The 27,138-nt window shown below is 33.6% G+C and overlaps 1 protein-coding gene across 1 annotated transcript in view; it reads left to right on the top strand.

The window, feature by feature from the left end:
• Positions 1 to 24,472, top strand: part of PIK3CA (phosphatidylinositol-4,5-bisphosphate 3-kinase catalytic subunit alpha) — an 85,804-nt gene extending 61,332 nt beyond the window's left edge. Inside the window, exons 10-21 of the mRNA XM_012737019.3 lie at positions 5,596 to 5,720; positions 7,159 to 7,240; positions 7,565 to 7,729; positions 7,931 to 8,034; positions 8,994 to 9,165; positions 12,398 to 12,504; positions 13,033 to 13,154; positions 13,988 to 14,066; positions 17,890 to 18,060; positions 18,680 to 18,797; positions 18,911 to 19,062; positions 20,142 to 24,472. Coding sequence (XP_012592473.1) covers positions 5,596 to 5,720; positions 7,159 to 7,240; positions 7,565 to 7,729; positions 7,931 to 8,034; positions 8,994 to 9,165; positions 12,398 to 12,504; positions 13,033 to 13,154; positions 13,988 to 14,066; positions 17,890 to 18,060; positions 18,680 to 18,797; positions 18,911 to 19,062; positions 20,142 to 20,412 — 1,668 coding nt within the window. The 3' untranslated portion in view covers positions 20,413 to 24,472. The remainder of the gene's footprint in view (positions 1 to 5,595; positions 5,721 to 7,158; positions 7,241 to 7,564; positions 7,730 to 7,930; positions 8,035 to 8,993; positions 9,166 to 12,397; positions 12,505 to 13,032; positions 13,155 to 13,987; positions 14,067 to 17,889; positions 18,061 to 18,679; positions 18,798 to 18,910; positions 19,063 to 20,141) is intronic.
• The last annotated feature ends 2,666 nt before the right edge of the window (positions 24,473 to 27,138 follow it).

Raw genomic sequence — 27,138 nt, 5'->3', positions numbered from 1 at the left:
GTTGATACCCTTAACCCTACATTGTTCCAGGGTCAACTATCTAAATCATGGTAAGTACCATGAAGGAAAAAGCAATAGTGTTCTAAGAATAACTAGCAGGATTGAGGGGACAGACTGATGGTTTTTGGGTTAAAAAAAGACCTCTGAGGTATTAACCTCGAGGTTGAGACTGAAGTACTGGCGTACTTCTGAGATATTTCAGGTTTGGGTCCAGACCACTGCAATAAAGAGAGGCACATGAATTTTTTGGTTTCCTAGTGCACATACAAGTTATGTTTACACTGTACTATAGTCTATTAAGTGTGCAGTAGCATTATAGCTAAAAAAATAAGGTACATAACTTAATTTAAAAATATTTTTTTGATAAAAAAATGCTAATGATCATCCGAGCCCTCAGTATGTCATAATCTTTTTGCTGGTAGTAGATCTTGCCTTGATGTTGTTGGTTACTAACTGATCAGGTTGGTGGTTGCTAAAGGTTGGAGTGGCTGTGGCAGTTTCTTAAAATAACACAATAGAATTTGCTGCATCAGGTGACTCTCTTCCTTTCATGAAAGATTTTTCTTTAGTACACACTACCATTTGATAGCATTTTACTCACAGTAGAACTTCTGTCAAAATTAGAGTCAATCCCTCCTGCTGTCGTCACCAGCTACCTTAGCCCCTAACAGAAAGGCAACCTGTTCTTTGAGGCTTTGAAGCCAGGCATTGACTTCTACTCTCTAGCTATGAAAGTCCTAGATGGCATCTTCTTCCAAGAGAAGGCTGTTTTGTCTACGTTGAAAATATGTTGTCCTGTCTCTACAAAAAATTTTTTTTAAACTATCCAGGTGTGGTGGTGCCCACCACTAGTCCCAGCTACTCAGGAAACTGAGGTGGGAGGATCACTCGAGCCCAGGAGTTTGAGGCTGCAGTAAGCAATGATCATGCCACTGCACTCCAGCATGGACGACAGAGCAAGATCTTGTCTCTAAAAAAAAAAAAAAGAAAAGAAACCTTATTGCTTAATGTAGCCACCTTCATCAGTGATCTTAGCTAGATAAGTGACCTTCTGGATAAATTGCTGCAGCTTCTTCATCAACACCTGCTCCTTCACCTGTACTTTTATATTATGGAGGCAGCTACTTTCCTTAAACCTTATGAACCAACCTCTGTTAGCTTCAGACTTTTTGTTCTGCAGCTTCCTGGCCTCTCTTAGCCTTCATAAAATTGAAGAGAGGTAGGGCCTTGCTCTGGATTAGGCTTTGGCATAAGTAATGTGGATAGTGTGACCTTCTATCCAGACCACTAAAAAACTTTTTCTGTTAGCAGTAAAGCTATTTTGCTTTCTTATCACTTGTGTGTTCATTGGAGTAGCACTTTAAATTTCCTTCAAGAATTTTTCCTTTGTACTCACAATTTGGCTATTTGGCACAAGAGGTCTAGCTTTTGGCCGGTCTTGGCTTTCGACATGCCTTCCTCACTAAGCTTAATCATTTGTAGCTTTTGATTTCAAGTGCGACTCTTCCTTTCTCTTTAATACTTGCAGGCCATTGTAGGCTTATTAACTGGCCTAATTTCAATATGGTTGTTTCTGAGAGAATAGGGAGGCACAAAGAGAGGAGGAGATGGTGGGGAACAGCCAGTCAGTGAAGCAGTCAGAGCACACATAATTTATTAAGTTCTCTGTCTTATATGGGTATGGTTCATGGTACTCCAAAACAATTGCAATAGTAACATCAAAGATCACTCATCACAGATCACCATAATAGATACAATAATAATAAAAAAAAACTTGGAAATATTGTGGGAATGACCAAAACATGACAGACACAAAGTGAGCACTTTTGCTGCTGGAAAATTGTGCGAATAGACTTGCTCAACACAGGGATGCTGCAAACCTTCAATTTGCAAAAAAATGCAATATCTGTGAAGCACGGTAAAGCAAAACACAATACAAACAAGGTATGCTTATATAAATGTGTCACCAGTTGAGGTTGGAAGGAGAGGAAATAGCAAGTCTTCACCATGTTAGTCCAGGTTCCCCAGAAAAGAATGTATAGAATATAGAGTTTAAATATTAATCTAGTTGTCTAAACTTGGCAGAGGCTTTGGAACCATAATACAACTGGGTTCAAGGACCATTAATCCTCCCTAATTTTTCAAAAGGTATTAGTGCCAAGATAAGATATTTTTGTTCATTGGTGTCTCTTTTCCCCAGTTTCCAAATTTACCACTTTTTCTTTGGCCTGGTTGTAGGTTATAGATAGAATAGCCAAAGAATATTGAGCCAAGAGGCCCTGAAATTTGTCTATCTCAGTAACAGTAACAGCAGCACCAAGTGGCAGCCTGGAATACCGTACTTAGGACCTTTATTAATTTACAGTTGTGATCTCAGTAAGGAGTTTACCAGTTCTTTTTGTAAGCTGAATTATATAGTATCTTTCTTGCATATATAATTTCAAATATATGAGTTTCTTCTTTGAGCAGTTTTAACTCTTTGTGAATAACTATATTCTTTCTTAAAAGAATTTTTCTTTCTGTCAAAGAAAAAAGAAAAATTGCTTAATTTTATAATAGAATAAAAACTCTTTCAATTATCATTTGCATTTGTTAGAAACGTCTATAAATCTAAGATACATTATGGGATCTTAGTTTTTCTGTATTGTAAATATTTTAGTATTTCATCATCCTAGAAGTTATTTTCATCAGTATTCATTAATTATTTTCAACTATGCTAAGAAAAACCTAAAATAATATGAAGAATGGAATAGCCTAGAAGGATAATACAATAGTGAAATAAATCATCATTACCACATTATCATTCAGTTTTCTTACTACATTGCCCAATGTCTTACATCATCTTTCCAGAGATATAAAAGAAGTCTGCTAACATCATCTTTGTAGGTTTTTTTGTTTGTTTTGTTTTTCTTAGTCTTTCATTGGACACTGTTGAGAATTCAGAATTTTTTACTTTCCACCCGTAATGACAAAAGAGAACAAAATTGACAGAGGAAGATATTTCATAATCATTAGGTCACAGTATGAATGCAAAGAGACAGACAATAGCACTCTAGAAAATAAACTTTCTCAACCTCAGCACTGTTGACATTTTGAGCCAAATAATTCTTTGTTGTAGGAGCTATCCTATGTTTTACAGGATGTGTGGCAGCATTCCTGGCTTCTACCTTACTAGATGCCAGTCATACCAAGTTGTGACAATCAAAGATGTCACAACTTGGTATGACAACCAAAGGTCCCTGGGAAGTAGAGGGGGCAGAATAACCCCAGTTGAGAAACACCACTCCAGACTCCAATGATGATGGTGAAATTTATTATATAAATGAAATATGAGCTATTTTATATTAATAATATCCTAGATTAGTTTTCTCAAACACAAGGTAGTAGTTAGTGGACAATATATTTCTAAGGACAAAAAAATTAGTAGTATTTCCTAGGACAAAAGGAAATTTGGTAATCACTTTCAATTAGTCATTGAACAGGAATGACTTCACACAATATTTTGTGACAAGAACCTGAACAGCCTCATGTTTTTGCAGTATTCTTTTAATATTTTATGACATACACCAAAATTTACTTGATGCCCTTTCTAAATGGTCAAATGCTGAAGGCAGGTGTGTATATATAGGTGACTAGAAGGAAAAAGGTGATGTAGAAGTAAAAGAAATACCTTGGATTTATCATTCTGATTGGTATTTATAAGTAAATACCATTTATAAATCCATTTATAAAAATGGAAATGTTTTACAATTACAAAGCAAAGAAGATGGCCATCCTCTCCTCAACAAAGTTATAAGCCATCAGAGTTTTCAAAAGTACTACATTTTGATGATGTAGTGTGCAGTCTGACAAAGACATTTATCTTCAAAACCAGGAAAATATAGGTAAAAATTTGGTTTTACTATGTTTAACTTCTTATTAAAATGTCTAGAAAATTGTTTTCTACCATCACATTATTCTTCTAGTTATTTTATATTAAAAATATAAACAAATATAAGTAAATAATATAAGAGTCCATTGGACCCAGATGATAAACAGTAATGACTACTTTTCCTGGTAAATTGAGTACTCAGTATTTATTATCTGTTCCCTGGACTATGGCAATAGCCTCCCAACCAGTCTCCTTCCCTCCACAGAGCAGCCACAATAATCTTTATGAAACAAATCAAATCATGGTTTTTATCCTTTAAATAGTTGTCAATAATAATAAAATCCAAACTTTTTATGCTGACCTATAAATTTTACATGCTCTGAACTAGACATCCTATTTCTCCTCTCCCTCTTCTACTGAGCATTAGACTTACTGACTTTCTTCCTGTTCTTCATTCCCACCAAACTTATTTTTTCCTTGGGGCCCTGTACTATTTTCTCCATCTACAGTAGACTCCCTGAACTTAGCGTGGATGATTCCTTCTTGCCATTTGAATCACAAATTTCCAAATACTCAGTCTAAATAAAGTAGCCTCTCAGTCACTCTCTAACACCCAGTATACTTACAGCAACTATCCAATATTGTTTATTTATTTGATTTCCCACTAAAGTGGAGGCTATGTTAGTGCAGGGTCTTTTACTGTTTTGTAACCCCAACTGCAAGAACAGGACAAAGCACACAGTACATATTTAATAAATACTTGTTGATATGCCAGTAATATTTCTTCATGCTGTTGAATAAATTAACAATGTGTAAATGTAAAAAAAAAAACCAAGTAGCATGGCTATCTGCTTTCATTTTTAGCTGTTAGGAATATGTGTAACTCATTCTAAAGATTTATATTTGTTTTATATAATATGGTAATATGCATTCATAATTATTCATTACACAGTTAATGTATCTATATTAAAAGGGAATAAATATATTACTTGGAATTATACAAAAAAGTTATGTTTTCTTTTTAGTTTCCTAATATTCAGTATACAGGGTTGTAATGGGGGTGTTTCTTCTTTTTTCCCTTATTTTTACTTTTTAATTTTGAAAGCCTTGCAGCAATTATTACAAGGATGTATTACCACAAAGAACATGAAAGTGTTTACTTTTTTAAAGTTTTTATTATTTTTATTTTTTATTTTTGGTGGGGGCAGAGTCTCACTCTGTTGCTCAGGCTGGCTTCAAACTCCGGGACTCAAGCAGTCCTCCTGCTTCAGCCTCTTGAGTAGCTGGGACTACAGGCATGTGCCACCACACCTGGCTTTTATTATTTTACTGTTTCTTATTCTCTTATATCAGAAACATTAATAAATAAGTTAATAGGATACTAGGAAGGGGTCTCATCAGGAAAAGAAATAAATTGTTCACTAGCATACGTAGTATCCCAATCTGGTCTTCTCCCTGATGAACTTAGGCAGCTACTTTTCTAACTGTGGGTTGGTGGTAATATTAACAAAGTAAATTATTGGATTTGTTCCACATATTCTATGTCTAAAATTGGTTCTTCCTTATCCCCCAAAATAAAATCTTGCAATGACAATAAATTCTTTTACAACAGTTAAGCAATGTAAAGTGTATTGAAAATTAACATTTTTGGTAGATCACTCATGAATCTGTGGGTGAGGAAATATAGCAAAGAAAACCATATTAGATATTACTTTATTTTGCAGAGTAACAGACTAGCTAGAGACAATGAATTAAGAGAAAATGACAAAGAACAGCTCCGAGCAATTTGTACACGAGATCCTCTATCTGAAATTACTGAGCAAGAGAAAGATTTTCTGTGGAGCCACAGGTAAGTGTTAAGATGGAGATTTTCTGGATGGGTCACACTTGAAGCTCTTACTCAAGGTGGGAGGGGGACGTGGGCAATATATGTAACCTTAACACTTGCACCCCCATAATACACTAAAATAAAAATAATTAATTTTTAAAAAGAGAGAGAAAAAAAAGGTGGAGATTTTCTGGTTTTATTTTTTTTTATTTATTTATTTTTTTTTTTTGAGACAGAGTCTCACTTTGTTGCCCAGGCTAGAGTGAGTGCCGTGGCGTCAGCCTAGCTCACAGCAACCTCAAACTCCTGGGCTCGAGTGATCCTTCTGCCTCAGCCTCCCGAGTAGCTGGGACTACAGGCATGCGCCACTATGCCCGGCTAATTTTTTTTATATATATATCAGTTGGCCAATTAATTTCTTTCTGTTTATAGTAGAGACGGGGTCTCACTCTTGCTCAGGCTGGTTTTGAACTCCTGACCTTGAGCAATCCGCCCGCCTCGGCCTCCCAAGAGCTAGGATTACAGGCGTGAGCCACAGCGCCCGGCCTTGGTTTTATTTTTTTATTACAGAAAAAAAGAACTGACTTTGGCTGGTCTTGCTATATTTTTACCATACCTATTAGAGTAAATAAGGCACAATTTACATGATTTTTAAATTTATAAACTTTGCCTTTTTAGAAGCTATGGATATAGATCTATATTTCTAGAAAATTATGCTGCATTGGTACTTACTTTGCTCATTGAAGGCTTTTTTTTTTAATTCTAAATTCCTAATATGACTGTCCTTTAGGATTTTTTAAAATAAAATTCAAGATTTTTAACACTTGATTTTTAGATCGGTTTTGATCAATTTTAATCTAGTTTTAGATCAATTTTGTTGTGATTAGGTTGGTCTAAATATTATAATTTTCAGGAGTGCCTTTCCATTTTTCTTTTTTCTTACACTTCTTCAAAGTAATAGTGTTATGCCTTATTTTCACTTATGAAGAAATTATCCTGCTATTCATAAGTGACACTGGTATATTCAAATAAATATAGTTGTAGTGCATTTCGATAGAAAGTTCATTAAAGCATAAATTTTGTCCAGTGACCACAGTAGATGTGGTGACTCTATATGGTTCATGTTGCATAAGTGGGTGAAAATATGAGCTATATAAGGAGTAGGTGGAAAATATAAGCTATAACATCTATTCATAATTTTCCTTAATTATCAATTAAACTTAAGTGCTTGTCCTCCATTTGGATTTTCTTTTTGTCTTCTTTGTCATTATAACTGTATCTAAATCTATATGTACATGTATATACAACTATAGTGTTAAACACTGATTTCTTTTGATTTTACAGAAGACTAGTAAGTAGTTTGGAACTTCTTAAAGATTGCATAATTGAAAAATTAGACATCTGAACCTTTCGAATAACACACAAATGTTTTTTATTTTGTTTTATCTTTCCCACACAGACACTATTGTGTAACTATCCCTGAAATTCTACCTAAATTGCTTCTGTCTGTTAAATGGAATTCTAGAGATGAAGTAGCCCAGGTAAATGTGTGTTTGAGATTACTGAATAACTGTTGCACAAAATTGGTATGTCACTCATATTGTTTTCTCTCAAAAAGTCTACATAAATATAAGATATGAAATAGCCTATGTTTTAAATTCATTCATAATGGTATTGTAGTGGAGAAAAATACCATTCACATCATTTCCACTGATAAACAGTTAGAACCAAAAATTTTAAGCAGGTTTTAAGGATGTCTTTTATCTCAACTAATTTTAAAATCAGACGTTAAGACAATGTTTTAGAGGGTTCATTACAACTTTCTTTGCTTTTTAAATATAATTTATTGTATCTCTCATACACAGATGTACTGCTTGGTGAAAGACTGGCCTCCAATCAAACCTGAACAGGCTATGGAGCTTCTAGACTGTAATTATCCAGATCCTATGGTTAGAGGTTTTGCTGTTCGATGCTTGGAAAAGTATTTAACAGATGACAAACTTTCTCAGTACTTAATTCAGCTAGTACAGGTAAAATGATGTAAAATAGTAAATAATCTTTAATCAAAATAATGATTTATTCTAAATCTATGTAACTTCCAAATGCTTTTTTAAAAAAATCAGTTTTTATTACCAGTAGTATCTACTTTCTTTCTGAAAAATTTTCTTTAAATCTAGCTATACTGAAACTGACCCTGATTTATTTGATTTTTTGTCTTTTTGATCACCTAGGTCCTAAAATATGAACAATATTTGGATAACCTGCTTGTGAGATTTTTACTCAAGAAAGCATTGACTAATCAAAGGATTGGGCACTTTTTCTTTTGGCATTTAAAGTAAGTCATTACTTCCCCATTAAATTCTTTATATATTGTTTGCTTTTTTTAATAGATGTATAAATACATATTACTTTATGTTCTTTTGTTTTTGTTTGGCTGAAAGAGTTTTTCATACTGAAAGTATTTTGTACCATTAGATGAGCTTTTCCTCAACTTTTTCTCTTTGAAATTAAATAAGCAGTAAAATTCAAAACTTAATTTTATATATGAATGAGAGCTGAAATATTTTAAAGATTTTGATTCCACTTTCAGTAAAGCAAAATTTTCTAGGTCCAGATTAATATTATTACTGTAGGTATCGCTGTATGTGTGGATTAAAACATCCCAAAATATGGGGAAAAAATTTTACCTTGACATTCAGAACAAGAATGTCAAAAATCCCATGTTTCTTACTAGAAAACAAGCTAATTAAGAATAAAAAATATTTTGCAGAATGTGATATATCTAGTACTCAAAGTTAGAGGACATAAATCATATACATTTTTATAAATATAGAAATATTTGTGTCTAATATGATTTTTTAAATGTTAAAAAATGGAAGCTAGAAGCTAGGCTGAAAATAACTTAAATTTGGAGACAGTATAGAAAAGTGTAGACATACATGTGCCAGAAGAGTCAAATAGTACTCACTGAGCTCTTGCTCCCTCCCTATTCATTTTATTATTTTTGTGCCCAGTTTCCTTTTTTTATGTTTTTATATCTTATTCTGAGATTAGTGGATGAAAAGTAGTTGAAATAAAACTGAAAACTTGCTTTTTAAATTTATATGTTGAGGAACTATCTGAAACTCTTGATTGTTTTGCTTCTAAATAATAGGTTGGAATCATTTTATTGTTAGTATGATTGTATTGCTTATTGGATTTAGAAAGTGGATTTTTTAATTTTCTTAACAAAGTTTATATGTATACTCATTTAAAACCATATATATATACATTAATCTTGCACTATTCTTTTAGATCTGAGATGCACAATAAAACAGTTAGTCAGAGGTTTGGTCTTCTCTTGGAGTCGTATTGTCGTGCATGTGGAATGTATTTGAAGCACCTGAATAGGCAAGTTGAGGCAATGGAAAAGCTCATCAACTTAACTGACATTCTCAAACAGGAGAAGAAGGATGAAACACAAAAGGTATATGACTCTTTAGTTTGCATTTGAGACTGTCGTCTTGCCATGGTGCGGGATTGTTTAGAAGCCCAGTGTATATCTTGGTATTTGGAATCAAGCAAATTAGGATTTAGATCCAAGGTCCACTGCCTCTCAGTTGTGTAATGTTACAAACATTATTTAGACTTTTAAAACTCATTTTCTCATCTGCAAAATGGGAATACTTTCTTCATAGGGTTGTGAGAATTAAATTACATAAGATATGCAAAGCACGTATCATAGTTCCTAGAACATGGAAAGTGCCCAATAAATGTTAGTTCCCGCTATACTTTCTCTTCCTTTCTCTTTTAAATAGCTTTAAATATTTAAAATGATTCATTCTTTCTGCTATCATTTATTTTCTCTTAGCAAGGACTCTGAAAATGAGCAGGAAGAAATTAGTTTTTATATTCCTAAGTTTAAAATGGACTCCAAGTCAGGTAGTAAATATATCACACACTTTAGACTTCTGCAATCTAGATTGGTGTGACTAAGGAAGATGAAATACAGTGTAAAGGGTTTCCATGACCTTTTCATACTCCTTATCCTTTATTCAGTCTAATCTATCACATCTAAATTCACCACATCCTAAATTCACCACATCGCACAGTAAAAAGTGACATTGTTCCTCATCTCTAGTGAAATGGGACAAAAACGTCCCAGTTTATTAGTGAGTTCTCAAAGAACAGAGAATGTAAATTAGCAATACTGAATGAATTTTTCCAATATCTTCATTAATACTACTTGAAGGAGAAAGAAAACTTTAAAAGAAAGTTACTGTATTGATCCAAATGTCATATAGTGTGTGACTGAGTTGATTTTTTTTGAAGTTGTGGTATATAAGTTCAAATGTAGAATACTAGAAATAATTGTACTGTTTCTAATGTTGGAATTTATGGGCAAGAGAGGACTAAACTGCCTTGAAAGAACAAAATTTATTATATTGTAACTGAGCTAAGAAAAAAGAACTAAGCCGGGCGCGGTGGCTCACGCCTGTAATCCTAGCACTCTGGGAGGCTGAGGCGGGCGGATTGCTCGAGGTCAGGAGTTCGAAACCAGCCTGAGCAAGAGCGAGACCCCGTCTCTACTATAAATAGAAAAAAAAAATTAATTGGCCAACTAATATATATATAAAAAATTAGCTGGGCATGGTGGCGCATGCCTGTAGTCCCAGCTACTCGGGAGGCTGAGGCAGGAGGATACTTGAGCCCAGGAGTTTGAGGTTGCTGTGAGCTAGGCTGACGCCATGGCACTCACTCTAGCCTGGGCAACAAAGCGAGACTCTGTCTCAATAAAAAAAAAAAAAAAAAAAAAAAAAAAAAGAAAAAAGAACTAGATATTAGGTACATTTGTGAATATACATGCTCCTTGACTTACGATAGGGTTAGGGTTACATTCACATCAGAAACAATGGAAAATATCTTAAGTCAAAAATGGCCATTTGTAGACATGATGGGATGCTGGCAGCACAGTACACTGTAGAGTATAAGTTATATACCTTGTGATTCTCATGGCTGACCGGGAGCAGCAGCCCAGCGTCACACGAGAATATTGTATAGTGCTAGCCCAGGAAGAAATCAAAATTCAAAGTATGGTTTCTACTGAATGCATATCACTTTCACATCATGGTAAAGTTGAAAAATCATAAATCAAAAGTAAGTCAGGGGCCGGGCAGGGTGGCTCACGCTTGTAATCCTAACACTCTGGGAGGCCGAGGCAGGCAGGTTGCTCCAGGTCAGGAGTTCGAAACCAGCCTGGGCAAGAGCGAGACCCCGTCTCTACTATAAATAGAAAGAAATTAATTGGCCAACTAATATATATATTGAAAAAATAAGCCAGGCATGGTGGCGCATGCCTGTAGTCTCAGCTACTCGGGAGGCTGAGGCAGCAGGATTGCTTGAGTCCAGGAGTTTGAGGTTGCTGTGAGCGAAGCTGATGCCACGGCACTCACTCTAGCCTGGGCAACAAAGTGAGACTCTGTCTCAAAAAAAAAAAAGTAAGTCAGAGACCATCTGTATAGGCATTTCTTCTAAGCTAGAGTTTTCATATCACGAATTGGCTATGATACAGTGGATTAATTAAGAACATGAAATTCATTACTCAAATCATTACTAGCTGAAATGAGATTTTGATAGGGAACTACAATTGCAGTCATCAAAATAAAAGCAGTTACTTTCAGTGGTTTTGTGTTTTATCATAACAATGAGTTATAATAAAGCATATGAAGCACTGTGCTAACATTAGGGATGTCAGTGATATAAAAAGAAATGCCTTTACATGAACGAGAGCTACCTAGTCAGGGATGAAAAAGAGGTACCTAGTCAAAAATGACTAGATTTTCTAGCTATTCGTTTATATATAGCAAGAAGAAAAAAATTTTATTACTAAAATTTCAGCATGAAAATTAATTTATTATGAATTAGTAGCTCCTAACCTCTTCCCCCCTCCCCCACTCACATACTATATTTTCAGTAGATGGAGGATTCCTAAAATAAAATGCCAGATACTGCATGATAGCTCAGCAGTCTGGGTTCTGGTTTGAATTGATTAAAAAGGGATATTTCTTTATAGCTATATACCAGAACCTAAGTATAATGTGAAACTCCACATAACAAATGTTTCTACAAGTCCTTTTCCCAACAGTTTCTTGTAGCCTCACTAGATCTTTTTTACCCAACAGAAAGTGTGACTGTGGTATTTTCTGAAAAGCCTAAAAGTAAGGTTATTAAGCTAAGATAGCATAGTCTCCTTAGTTTTTCCTGTAGAACATGGATCAGCAAATTTTTTCTTTAAGGGCCAGATAGAAAATATTTTAGACTTTGCAAGCCATGTGGTCTCTGTCTTAACTACTCAACTACACTGTTCTAGTGTGAAAGCAGCCACTATGTAATGGATAGGCATAGCCATATTCTAATACACCTTGATTTACAAAAACTGGCAGCTAACCCCCGCAGGCCATACTTGACCAACCCTGCTGTAGAGCCAAATGTCAGCAAGCAGAGTTCACCTTCCTACAGGAAGGCTTACAGTGCTGCCAACACTTGCCTCTCTCCGTGAGTTACGCTGCTCTGTGTTGTAGAAACCCTTTAGATTGCAGCCAGTCTAGGATATGGATTCAAAGACTACATAGGCAATACTGAGGTTCCAGTGTGTAACAGAGATTAGCAGTTAGTTTTTATGAAATCAGTTTCTTACCATCATTATCCTTTTTTACCAGGTACAGATGAAGTTTTTAGTTGAGCAAATGAGGCGACCAGATTTCATGGATGCTCTACAGGGCTTTCTATCTCCTCTAAACCCTGCTCATCAATTAGGAAATCTCAGGTAAGTACTTTCTTGGGAGTTTTACTGACATTTAAATAAGTGCCTTTTATAATACTTCAAATTATTCTGGATAAAATCTGAGGAAAAGCCAAAATATCTTTTATAATTAGAATCTCCAATTATATAGGCTTTATTCTCTCATTCTCTTAACCTCAAAATAGGAGTAGTAAATTGTCTTAAGTTCAGAACTGCATTTATTCAGAATGAGTTTTTACTACTTAATAATAAAAGTTAAAACCTTCTATGGCCGGATTTCTGGTATCATATGATAAAAAATAGAATGTAATATCTGTAAAACTAATGATATATCTCTATTGAAAATTCATATTATAATTATTAAAATAATTAAAGCTTCATTTTTTTCTTTATACTCCTTAAACATGAATTTCTAAATAAAAATTGAGGCGAAAGTTTTAAATCTTTATAACATTTCAAAAACCTATACTGTATATGTATTTTAAAATAAATTTGAGGATAAATAAAATGACAAAGCTAAGGTACTTAGTAAAGTTTTTAACTATTTTAAAGGCTTGAAGAGTGTCGAATTATGTCCTCTGCAAAAAGGCCACTGTGGTTGAATTGGGAGAACCCAGACATCATGTCAGAGTTGCTGTTTCAGAACAATGAGATCATCTTTAAAAATGGGGATGGTAAGGAAGAACATCAATGAGCTTATGATGCATGAATTTAGCTATCTTTTTATACACAGGATATTTATGAACCATGAAGACTATTGAAAGCCATTTAAGGAACACATACACGTGGTAAAGTATATAATATTAAGCAAATGCCTTAGCCTTTGCAGTATACATATTTAATCATTGAAAAGAAAAGAAGTACTAGGTTTAGAGTCAGAAGTCTTGAAATCAGTCTCTAATTATCATTTGCTTAGCTGTGTGAGCATCCATTCATTCCATAAACATTCTGTGTGCGAGGCCCTGGGATTGTAGCAATAAACAAAGCAGAAATCTCTGCCCTTGTGGAGTTCACAGTATAACAAGGAAAAGAGGGACATTAAACTAATAATTCTAAAAATAAAATTACAACCATGGTACAAAGGAAAAATGCAGTCTGCTAAGGAACCATATAAAAGAAGGTCCTAATTTATTTGGAGAACAGGTTATGTGGGGAGAGGGGAAGGATCATGGATCGGTTTCCAATAGGAAATGACATTTCAGCAATGAATTCTGTTGTTCTCAGTATTTTAATATAAACATGTTCAAATTTAAGGATTCAGAAAAATAAATACTTGAACCATTTTAATTTAAAATTTTATGAAATGCTTGCTCACTTATACTGTTACACAGACATGCTTATGCAGAGACTTTAGAAGTGAATTAAAGAATAAGAATATTGCTTTCTTATAGATTCTTTTGAAGAGTAAATATAGCTATTTGTTTTCCATTTGAAAACAATTTTATGGCATGATTCTCAAATTTGCATTTGTGGTATTAAGTGGTGATACATATTATTTGAATTTCAGATTTACGACAAGATATGCTAACACTTCAAATTATTCGCATTATGGAAAATATCTGGCAAAATCAAGGTCTTGATCTTCGGTAGGTAACTAATAAGGCAACCGTACTGCCATACTTAGAAAGTTGTAACTTCAGAAAGTTATCCTGAAAGAGTAAACTATTAATAAATATTAATTATAGAAGCTTATAGAGGCATATATCTGTAAAGAAACGTACACAGTAGTGATTAACAATAGTTCATTATGCTATGTATGGTACTTTAATTTGTCCTCTTACTTAGCTAGAATAGTTAATGAGATTTAGCTAAGTAAGAAGAATTATCTCTAATAAGCTAGTTGAGACTCTGCAACTGCCTTTGGAGTGTTCACCATTAGGAACAAGACATAGGAGACACAAAAGGACTCTGTTTTCATTCAGAAGTTGAGTTTAAAAGAAAGTTTCATAGTATAAATTTTCTAAAGCTTTATAAATCCTCTAATCTTGAATCAGTTTTACAGCAAAATTCATGAAATCAACAGTCTTAAAGTTTTTATCAGTCTGTTGGTTCCTGCCCAACTTCTCACAGTTATCAGTATTATCTCCAAGATTTTGTCATACTTCATCTTCTAATCATTGTTGCTTCCAGTACTTTTTCTTTCTCTGACTTATCTCTATGCAAATTCATAGTTATTTACACAAAAGCTACCCTCTCTGAAAGTACTTTTGTCTATAAGTGGGTATAAGAGTCAAATCTAACTGCAACAACTGCGTAGATTAGGTAGAAATAGCGAGTAATACCAGGCAAGGGCTTAATCGGCATGCCTTTTATAGATTAAGTAGCTAGTATACAAAAATTGTATCAGTGACAAATACAGTACCCCTTTATTGCAAGGAAGAAAATGGACATTTCATGTAACCAGCTAAACACAAAATTAATCAACTTCAAATTCTTAACTCCTAATACATTGCTTAATCTCTGCTGCTTTCCAAAGACAATTAATCTTTTATGAGTTAAGTTTCCTTTTTTGGTATAATTTCCTGTGTTGTAAGAGATCCACATGCCACTACTCCCACCTCCTCCAGCAGAATAGAGTGTAAAAAAGACTGTACAACTATAAAGAGTAAGGGATTTAACTATATAACTCTAGTTATTAGTTATTATTACAAAATTTAATTGTAAATTAGTGACTGTGCAAAAAAGCATCTGAAGTTAAGCAAGATCATTAGAAATATTAAGAGTTTTTTAGTCTTATAATATTTTCTGAATATTTTTTAACTTAAGTAAATTTAGCTAAAAAATTTTATTTGAAGTTTAATTTTAAATAGAAAGTACTTAAGTTCAAATCATAGCAGCATATTTATTTATACTTGGCAAAACTGTAATTCAGACTCTATAGTCTAACTCTGTTTTTTATATAAGACGATTTAGAAGACAGTTTGACTCTTTAATCTATGAGCATTCTCAACAGTAATAAAATGAAAACAAAATAAGATAGAATGAGCAGGAGCACAACCTTAAGAAATTTCTGTATTTACCAGGGCAGGTAGAAGAAAAGATTCTATAAGAGAAATGGTCAAAGGAGCACAAGTATCAGAGTAAGTGATTCACAGAACCCAAAAGAGGGGAGGGATTCACAAACAATTTGTAGTACCAAATTCTTCAAGGGGTTTAAGAGAATAAGATCTAGGAAAAGCCCTTGGATTTGATGACTCGTGGTTAGCTTTACAAAGAGTTTACTCACTAGAGTGGTAGGCATAGAAGCTAGGCTACAAGTAATCAAGTAAGAAAATGAAAATAAGTGTAGACTGTTTTAGGAACTTAAGAAGTAAAGGAAGGTAGAAAGAATGAACAGTAGCTTATGAGACCACAGAGCAAGGAAAACCATACTGTAAGTACTTGTGTGCCAGTTTGGATGGTAGGTGCTTTTTTTTCATTGTCTCTTTAAATTCTCACATCTCCGCCCTTTATTTACTACATGTCCCATTTGATATTCTGTGTGATGAAACGGATAGTACTCTAAAAACATTTGCGCAAGATCCCCACTCAGGGTCGTTGTATCAACAGAAGCATTTGTGGGATTGAGTTGTGAGCTGAACTAGCTGCTTTTTTCATGGAACACCATTTTTTGCTTTAAAAATAACTAATAGGCAAGCTATGGTTATTCAGACATGGATATTTGGCAGACATTTTCTTGAAAATGAACAATATGTGCCTGTCTCTTAAAAGAAAACAACTGTGACAGTATTTATTGCCAATGAGACAATTTGAGCTTTCAAGCAAAAATTAGAATTTTGAAAAACTTATATCTGCCACTGAACATAACAGCATCCCCAAACTTAAGACTTCTCTGATGAAATTTTGGTAATGTTAACAGTTTTGATTTTTTAGTATGGTATAATGAAAAATATCAACATTTGGAAGATGTACAAATGACCAATGCAGGATAATGTAAAGTCATATATGGGGAAAAGATCCATTCAAAGGCAAGATAGAGAAATTGATTTTAATATAACAGAGTACACAAAGATTATTGATATGGTTTCATATTCCATATTGCAACTTGAGAAACTATTGTCAAATTTTGAAACCTTGTCAAAAATATCTGCAATTATATGAAGAGACTATTACAGGCCGGGTGCAGTGGCTCACGCCTGTAATCCTAGCACTCTGGGAGTCAGAGGCAGGCGGATTGCTCGAGGTCAGGAGTTCAAAACCAGCCTGAGCAAGAGCGAGACCCCACCTCTACTAAAAATAGAAAGAAATTAGCTGGACAACTAAAAATATATAGAAAAATTAGCTGGCCATGGTGGCACATGCCTGTAGTCCCAGCTACTTGGGAGGCTGAGGCAGACGGATTTCTGGAGCCCAGGAGTTTGAGGTTGCTGTGAGCTAAGCTGATGCCATGGCACTCTAGCCTGGGCAACAGAGTGAGACTCAAAAAAAATAAAAAGCTATTACAATATGAAAATCTGTATAAGGCTAGATTTTCTTTATATACTTCAGTTAAAACATTGCATTGGAATGGATAGAGAAGCATATGAGAACCTAGCTGGGTGCTATAAAGCCAGACATTTTTAAAAATTTAAAGTGAAAGAGTATCACTTTTCTCACTAATTTGCTTTTTTTTTTTAATATAGGGGTTTTCCGTTTCATAAAAGATGTTATTTAGGCCAAGCACGGTGGTTCACACCTGTAATCCCAGTACTTTGGGAGGCTGAAGCAGAAGGATTGCTTAAGGCCAGGAGTTCAAAACCAGCCTGAGCCACATAGCAAGACTCCATCTCTATAAAAATATAGAAAAATTAGCTGGGTGTGGTGACACATGCCTGTAGTCCCAGACACTCAGGATGCTGAGGCAGGAAGATGGCTTGAGCCTAGAAGTTTGAGGTTGAACTATAATGCTACTGCACCCTAGCCTGGTCAACAGAATGAGACCCTCTCTCAAAAAAAAAAAAGATGTTATTTCTATTAACATGTCATAGTTTGTTGTTTTAAAAATTAATTAATAAATATTTTAAATTTTTGTTTTTTCTGTTTTAATGTCTAATATCAGTGGGTGTAATCCACATAAATAAAGGCTCTTTGGGGTCCTCAGTAATTTTGTAAGTATAAAAGAGTTCCAAGACCAAAAATTTGAGAACTGCTACCCTGCAATTTTATTTAGATATCAATTAAATAGTCCTTTTTGAATATACAATGAAGTACTTTCTCAGTTGAAGGTTGTAATATAAATGATGGCAGATAATTTTGAGGATTTTTTAAGGAATATGTTTGTCACTATACAAAAGAAAATTAAATTGGATTAAGGCATTGAAGGTCATGCATGACAGATTTATAAATGAAACATTCATGTTTTAGCCTATTAAAATACTTACTATTTTAAAATTCCATCATTTAATTGTAAATGTGTTGCTCCTTTTTCAGAATGTTACCTTACGGTTGTCTGTCAATCGGTGACTGTGTGGGACTTATTGAGGTGGTGAGAAATTCTCACACTATTATGCAAATTCAGTGCAAAGGCGGCCTGAAAGGCGCATTGCAGTTCAACAGCCACACACTACATCAGTGGCTAAAAGACAAGAATAAAGGAGAAATGTGAGTCTTATTCTTTCTTCCTATGTTAATTTAAGTTTTTATTAGATGAGTCTTTTAGTGGTTGTGTATTCCTCTAAAATAGACCAGAGAAAACAGTTGTACTTACATTGGGAAAAAGGATGTTCAACCTTTGAAATATTTGAGGTTATTGTGCTTAAATGATCAGAATTGCTAATAATTTGGTAAAATCCTGTACATTCAACTTCTGTATGTAAAATGTGTTACTATTGCATGTTCTTTTTTTAAAAATTATCATTGCATATTCAAGATTTTATTTTTTATCCTTAGAACTCATGATATGTAATCAAAATTTTATTTCTAATTCATTATTAAAATGATTAGAAAAAGTGAATTTTAATGACATAAGTATTTTTTCACTTTTCACATCTTATTTTTTCAATTATGCTTTGGTCAGGGAGCATCTAGAAATTTCCTTAGAAACCCTTGAAAACTTCAGAATCTCAAAATTCCTCAGGTCTTTGAACATAATTACCTCCTTCCATAATGTCACTGATTGTTGTTATTGTTTAAATAGACACTTAGACCATCTTTTCCCAGTTTGGCCTGCATCACTCTATATTTCCACACCACTCTTAAGGTATTTGTTTCTTCTTTCTAGATATGATGCAGCCATTGACCTGTTTACACGTTCATGTGCTGGATATTGTGTAGCTACCTTCATTTTGGGGATTGGAGACCGTCACAATAGTAACATCATGGTGAAAGATGATGGACAAGTAATGGCTTTCTCTCTTTAAAATGTTTTGGTGTTCTTAAACTAAATGTATTAATTTAAGATATTGTATGTCTGCCTGTGTCAAACTATAACATAATGTCTTATTTTTGAAAGCTGTTTCATATAGATTTTGGACACTTTTTGGATCACAAGAAGAAAAAATTTGGTTATAAACGAGAACGTGTGCCCTTTGTTTTGACACAAGATTTCTTAATAGTGATTAGTAAAGGAGCCCAAGAATGCACAAAGACAAGAGAATTTGAGAGGTAAGCTCAAGAAATCAAAAGCACATAATAAAGAATTCTTGCTTCTCTATTATAAATAATTGATGTTTTGCAAGCAACTTTAAAATAATAGATGTTATATTACCACTTAAGCAAAAACTATTTAAATGTTTTTATTAATATTTATTTATTTACTTATTTATGTGGTACTGTGAAGAAAAATGGAAAGGGGAAACCAGTTTAATTTATTGCCTGTAATCCTAGCACTTTGGGAAGCCAAGGTGGGAGTATCATTTAAGGCCAGGAGTTTAAGACCAGCCTGAGCCATGTAGTGAGACTCCATTTCTACAAAAAATGGAAAAATTAGCTGGGTGTGGTAGTACACTGCTGTAGTCCCAACTATTTGGGAGGCTGAGGCAGGAGGATCACTGGAGGCCAAGGAGTTTGAGGTTGCAGTGAGCTATGATGACACCACTGAACTCTAGCCTAAACAACAGAGTGAGAACCTGTCTCAAAAAATAATAATTTATTGAGCTAATTAAGCCCTAAAAAAAAGTAATCCTTAAACTTCATAACACATTAAATGTTTTTCTTTACTGTTTTTTAAATAGTTGGATTCTACCCTCTCTATATTTGACAAATAATGTATAATGCTTAAAACAACATTGTTTAGTCATACAGTTTGAGGAAAGTCAACTGTAATTACCATGTTTAGTCATAATTTTTTTTATCGCCTTATGGTATATCATTATTCTATCTTAGACCTTAAAATACTTTTGGAAACCTTTTACAAAATTCTGCTTTATCTGTAACTTAGTCCTGACACTAGTCTAAGCTTTAAAGGCTTTAGTATTCTACATTTAATAAGTGCTTATTAAACTCCTGATATGTTAGACATTGTTCTAGGTGCTGGTGATAAAGCCACAAAAAAAGTCCTTATTCCCATGGAGTTTACATTCTAGTAGGGTGAAGGGAATAGAAAAGTATTGACAAGGGGAGTAGGAAAGAAATACTATTTTTTTATAGCTTTGTCTAAGGAAGCCTTTGTAATTATGTGCCATTTGAGCAAAGACCTGACACCATTTGCTCCATACTGACCAAACTGTTCTTATTACTTATAGGTTTCAGGAGATGTGTTACAAGGCTTACCTAGCTATTCGGCAGCATGCCAATCTCTTCATAAATCTTTTCTCAATGATGCTTGGCTCTGGAATGCCAGAACTACAATCTTTTGATGACATTGCATATATTCGAAAGACTCTAGCCTTAGATAAAACTGAGCAAGAGGCTTTGGAATATTTTATGAAACAAATGAATGATGCACATCATGGTGGCTGGACAACAAAAATGGATTGGATCTTCCACACAATTAAGCAGCATGCATTGAACTGAAATGATAACTGAGAAACTGAAAGCTCACTATCTGGATTCTACACTGCACTGTTAATAACTGTCAACAGGCAAAGACTGATTGCATAGGAATTGCACAATCCATGAACAGCATTAGAATTTACAGCAAGAACAGAAATAAAATACTATATAATTTAAATAATGTAAACGCAAACAGGGTTTGATAGCACTTAAACTAGTTCATTTCAAAATTAAGCTTTAGAATAATGCGCAATTTCATGTTATGCCTTAAGTCCAAAAAGGTAAACTTTGAAGATTGTTTGTATCTTTTTTTACAAAACAAAACATGACAAAAATCCCCAAAATATATAGACATGATGGAGAAGGAAAAAGAATGTTCTTTTTTTGTCTTAAAAATGTTCTATGTTTTGAAATGTGGACATAACAAAGGCTGTTATTGCATTAGGTCTAAGTAAACTGGAGTTTATGTTAAATTACATAAGATTGGAAAAGAATGAAATTTTTTTTATTTTCCATTGCTGTTCAATTTATAGTTTGAAGTGGGTTTTTTGACTCCTTGTTTAATGAAGAAAAATGCTTGGGGTGGAAGGGACTCTTGAGATTTCACCAGAAACTTTTTCTTTTTAATAAATCAAATGTCTTGACAATTTGGGGTTTTATCTGCACAGTTTTGGAAGCAGTCACAAATGAGACCTGTTATAAGATGGTATTTTTGGGTTTTTTTCTGGACAGTATTGACAAGGATCTGATTCTTATTTCCCAGGGAAATTCTGGGTTCCCACAAAGTAAAAAAAAAAAAAAAAAAATCATCATAGAAAAAGAATGAGCAGGAATAGTTCTTATTCCAAAATTGTACAGTATTCACCTTAAGTTGATTTTTTTCCTCCTTTTGCAATTGAACTGAATACATTTTTCATGCATGTTTTCCAGAAAATAGAAGTATTAATGTTATTAAAAAGATTATTTTTTTTATTAAAGGCTATTTATATTATAGAAACTATCATTAATATATATTCTTTATTTACATGATCTGTCCCATAGTCATGCATTTTTTTGCACCCCAAATTTTTTATTATTTGTAGCAGCATGGTCAGCTTTTCTCTTGGTCTATAGATGAGGCTCAGGCACTATCCCTTTTTTATGTCAATAACCAGTATATAACTACTTAAAACAGATTAAACTTCATCCTCTTTCTTTTTATTTCTTTGTTTTCATATGAATCCCCCTTCTTTCATCTTCTTCTATAGTTGAGAATGGCTCAGTCATATGAAATTCATTACCAAGATTAAGTCTACAATTTAGACTATCTTCCTGGTATGCTCATGAATAATAATAATATGGGGGAATAGAAACCATAAACTTTTTACCTTTTTAAGCTATTTATCCATATCTCAAAAATAAAAATAGGACATCAAACCATTTTAATTAACATCATGTCCCATTTCCAAGTAGTCAGGGCTCACTCTCCAACTTTATTAAATGCCATTCAAGCACAGGACACATTCTTAAACACTTTGAAAAACATCAACCCAAATGTAGGGGCTAGTGCTAGTGATCACTCTAGAATCTGATATTTTATTCAGTATTTGAAATGAATGATTAATGTCCTAGGAAATTAGCTTTAGCAAATGTCCAGGTGCCACACCAAAAAAAGTGCAATAGTTTACTGACAGTTTTCTAGATTAGGCATATTATTGGAAAGCAGCTTTATAAAGAGTGAACATTGTATACTCTAGTAAAACAGCATCACTTTAAAAATATTCATTTATGAAATCTGTTACCTATAATAGAAGTCTTGAATAGTGAACAAGGGACTCTAATACAAATACTCTTAATATCTGGCTATTTTAGAACCCTTAAAGGGCATAATTATTGGAGATTTAGGTACTTCACTAAAGCATGTATATAATATTTCCAACAAGAAAAATAAATTTGAAGATTAAGGGAACTTATTTCTGTAAACAGTCTTGGAATAGTTAAGCAGAATTTAAATTCTGTTTTAAGCAGGAAACCAGATCGATTTTTTTTTGCAATTATAGAACATTTCATAACTTAACTAAAATTTCACAATTAATATTTTGTGTCATTTAAATATATACAGTTGATATATACTAATATCCCAGTCTTTTCTACATCAGGGACTGATTATAGGAAAAACTCAGCAAAATGGTACAAATCTAAAACTTTTGTGGTGGAAACTGAAGATTTAACAGAGAACTGTGTTTTACCCGAGTGCCAAAAAGCCTTGAGCCTCCTTGCTCAAAATTTATGTAAGTTTTGCATTTATTTTCACATCATTCCAGATAGTTGTGTCCCCTTCTCCCAAGACCTCTCCACCATTAAAACATACAGTCCACATAGCTTATTTTATCATTTACGTTTATTTTGAAGAATTATTACAGCCAAATATTATTTGAAGTGTAGACAAATTCTATAAAGAATATAGATGAAGTGATCTAAGAAAGAAATAAGGGGCAGGTAATGCTCAGAAAGTCAAATAACCAAAAATTGAGTTAAATGCTACATAGATGACTAGGATCTGTTTCAAGCCAGCAATGACCATAGCCACTTCTAGTTATTTCAGTATCAGAGATCAGTTCCCATGGATTGGACAGTTCCTGTAGCCAACCGTCATTGTCAGTGAATATGGTGTAACTGACTATTGGCTCTGCAGTTTCATTGGGTCACTTGAGAAATATTCCTTCATTGGGTCACTTGAGAAATATTTTGGAGAAAAGAAAAATGTCTAAAGAAAGTGAAACCTAATTTTAAACACATGGTGGCAAGAAAAAACTGTGAAAATCATGCTTTAACTTTTTACCATATTCTCAGCTATACAAAAACATTTATTTTGAAGATTTTTAGATTGTTGTTAATTTGAAATCTGTTAATCTTATTGTAGAATTTGGTTTTTTAAAAAAGATATTTCTAATTGGATTTTTAAAAGAAGAATGGAATTTGGTTGCTATTTTATGATAGAACCTAAGTTTTTTGTGGTTCTTAGTGTCCTATGTAAAACTTAGTGTCAAGGTGATCAACTTTGAGGTTTTCCCTTCTATTCTGCTTTATATTAAAAGCCCATTGGGAAATGGGAACCTGGTGAATATATAATGAATTGTAAAATATTTTAATGTGTAACTTTTTCAACTGTGAAATTATTGGTTTTTTTGATGAAAACAGCTGCTGATAAAGTATTTTGTGTAAAGTGTAGTTCTTATTAATCAGGAAAATGATGACTTGATTAGATTGTATATACCCTCTTGGATTTTATTTTAAATGGATTAGTGATTTTTACATAGGTAAAACACAGTCCATCTGTATTCTTTTTTCCATCAAAAACTGAATGATTTGGCATTATAAAAAATAATTGTGAGCAGCCTATTTAAAAGGCACCATGGAAATTTCACAGCACATAAATTTTGGTTTGTTTCTTTCCTTAATGATTTTGTAAATCTTTTTAATTCATATTTTGATCAATAGCCCATGCTTGCCAACTCTGAAGAAATTTAATTTCCAGCAGCATTTTAAAGTTAGCCTGTTAACTGTTCCTGAATATTTTAAGTTCCTCTTGTTTCCGTGTCTGCACAAACTGCAGACGTGGGCTGGACCCACATACTCAGTCCACCTTAAAAAATTATTTTGATGTCCAAGACATCACTAAAATATTTCAGTTTAAAGATAATATGTGGTGTTAATAGATTGTGGTGCTTCTACTATTTAAAGACAACTTTCATACTTCAGATGTTTTTGAGAAGAGCAGAATGTGAAGGGTGGGGGCAGAAAAAGGAGGATTCACTCGTTTGAATGCATTACATTCTTTATATCCACGCAGCTCAGATGGGGCATGTCCAAGAGAAGGCTGAAAGTTGTGAGAGTATATTGTGTATACTGTGAGAGAATTAACTCTTCATCAAGGATAGGATTGTGAAAACTAAACTGTAAAATTCAGCACTGACAGCATCATCAGATAATCATTCTTGGTGAAAGAATAATACAGCTGGGCTGTTTTTGAAAATACAAACAAAACCATTTTTAATTATTACATTAAAAATTGTAAATATCTCTTATGTGCCATGGCCTGGGAAGCCTGTTTTTGTTTTCTTCTTTAAAACTTTATTTTCACTCTCTGAAAAGATTATGGGGTTTAGCTCAAGATAACTGTGGTCCTGATAAAATCGGATAACTCTACCTCAGAAGGTTAATAGGGAAAAATATAAATCTCACAGTCATTGCTTCAGGCTCTGATATTACAGAAATTTTGCAGATCATTGTATTTTAAATTTATAAAGTCAGCATTGGCATGCCTTGTTTTTAATGGTATAGAAGACATTAAGAAAAAAATTTGGCTAAAATGTAATCATTGTTACAGCCATTTGGAAAATGCTCTAGTGTGAGGAAGTTCATGGTACTAAGCTCTTGAATTTGGCATCTGAAATTCATTTTGTTCTCTTTTCTCTATTATTTTAGTGCATTTGTTGTGTGTATACTTGCACATTTCTATTTGTATACACACTGCTTGCTAGGCCTGGTCAAGAGGCATCTTTTATAAAAGATATAAACAAATACCAAGGTTCTAAAATTCAGAAGAGTTTAGAATTTATTAGCAGTCTCCCAAGTTGGGATGTTAGTTTTTAAATAAACATTTCATTCAAGTATTACACTTGATTAAGGTTTTACACTTCCTTTTTATTAGTGCTGTACATTCCTTTTGCTTGGTTTTAGGTATGTTAATATTTTATCCCTGCTAGTTAGCATAAAGTGACAGGTGTGAGCCATAAGGAAATTTCTGGCTTAATTTTTACACAACTACATATAAGAGTTTTAGTGGAGAAAAAAAGTAAAAATTAGTCCTCTGTACATATAGTGTAGTTAGGTAAATGATTTTCACTACCAACAGTATACTCCATTCCTCATATAGGTAAGTACAGAAAAGGTTTTTAAATGCATTTTGCAAACCATTTAAGTCTATGAATCTATCTGCAACCTTATATAATCTGTCACTACAATTATTTTGTGGTTATGCTAAGAACCATGTATATTTTTAGGTATACCTATTTTTGTTAATTTTTCTAGAGTAGCAAGGAAGCAGAAAACCTTCATTGTTTTATATTAAAATATAATGACTAAATTCTAATATGAATTTCTAAATGTGGTCATTATCTATTGATTTCATAACAAAAAGCCCCTTATTAGATTCAATTAAGAGTGGTGGGAAGACTTGGTCTTCAGCTGATTTCTACAAATGTTTTCAGCTATGGAACCCAAGTTTCAAATGAAGTTAAATGCTTTCAGTGTGATTCAGTCCTCAGACTTAATTGGATTGAATAAAATCTAAAAAATATATCCTTTCGGAGCATAACAACACTTTAATATCTTGGGGAATGTTACACTACCAAAAGAAGACTACTTACTAACACATCAAATGTTTACTTTGGAAGCTTCAACAAGGGGTTTGAACCACCCTTTTTTGTCCCTATAATTGTAGCAATTCTATTTCTCTATATTTCGTCATTCAATGAATTGAAGTCCTGTGGTATACTGCATTAGTTAGAAGAAAAATGTTTTTAATGTTCTTTTAATGATGGCCCAAAAAGAATGTGACACAGCAAGATGCATGTGTTATTATATTGAGAATATAGAATAATACAGTATCACTAAATTTAAGACCTCTTCCCAGTCTTGCTTTTCCTAGCAAGAAGTTTGGCCTGTGACTGCACTTTTGTTTGTGCTCATCAGAAATTGTCAATGTCTGCTTTTCTTTAACTTTGCAGTCTGTAACATCACGCTGTTTATTAAAAAATATATATATATATTACTTTGACTTGTGTCTAAACAATCCTTAGTGTACTATATAAACAAAAAACCAGTAATTCTATTTTGCCATTTCTCTTGAAAAGCAAATCAGTGTTGCTATAATCAAAATTTAGCTGGCTTTGAATTCTTTTCAATAATGACTAAGAATACTTGATTGAAAATCTGTAACAATTATGCCTTAAAAGCAAGGTCTTCTGCCTCGGTAAAGTGATGAAATATTAGAAAAATGTATGTTTAAATATTAACTTCCTTTAAGCATAAAGAATTACTTGTATTTTAAGCAGAAACATATATATATACATATATGTATGTTATATATGTATATGGATACATAGCAGAACTTTTTTTCAAGTCACTTAAAGACCAGAACCTAGAAGTGAAGTTAGGCTAGAAGAAGCAAACTGGTTTGGCTTTCCATTATTGGAAACTCTGCAAAAACACGGCAAAAGGTAAGTGTGGGTTTTTCTTTGGCCAGTAATACACATGGACATTGATCACTTAGTACTTCTGAGCAATTAAACAAATCATTGCTTAAATTTTATTTATTTGCTAAATAGTTTGAGCAACTTTGAATTGACTTTGTTCTCCAAGGATAATGTCTCTCTTTCCTGGAATGAACCAAGTAGCTGATATCTGAATGAAAAACTATTAATTGGCCGGGCGCGGTGGCTCACGCCTGTAATCCTAGCACTCTGGGAGGCCGAGGCGGGCGGATTGCTCAAGGTCAGGAGTTCGAAACCAGCCTGAGCAAGAGCGAGACCCCGTCTCTACTAAAAATAGAAAGAAATTAATTGGCCAACTAATATATATAGAAAAAAAAAAAATTAGGCCGGGCGCGGTGGCTCACGCCTGTAATCCTAGCTCTCTGGGAGGCCGAGGCGGGCGGATTGCTCAAGGTCAGGAGTTCCAAACCAGCCTGAGCAAGAGCGAGAC

The sequence above is a fragment of the Microcebus murinus genome, chromosome 1 (genome assembly GCF_040939455.1).
Source record: "Microcebus murinus isolate Inina chromosome 1, M.murinus_Inina_mat1.0, whole genome shotgun sequence".
NCBI classification, from domain to species: domain Eukaryota; kingdom Metazoa; phylum Chordata; class Mammalia; order Primates; family Cheirogaleidae; genus Microcebus; species Microcebus murinus.
The sequence above is the reverse complement of the archived record's forward strand: the minus strand, read 5'-3'. Positions and strand labels throughout refer to the sequence as shown.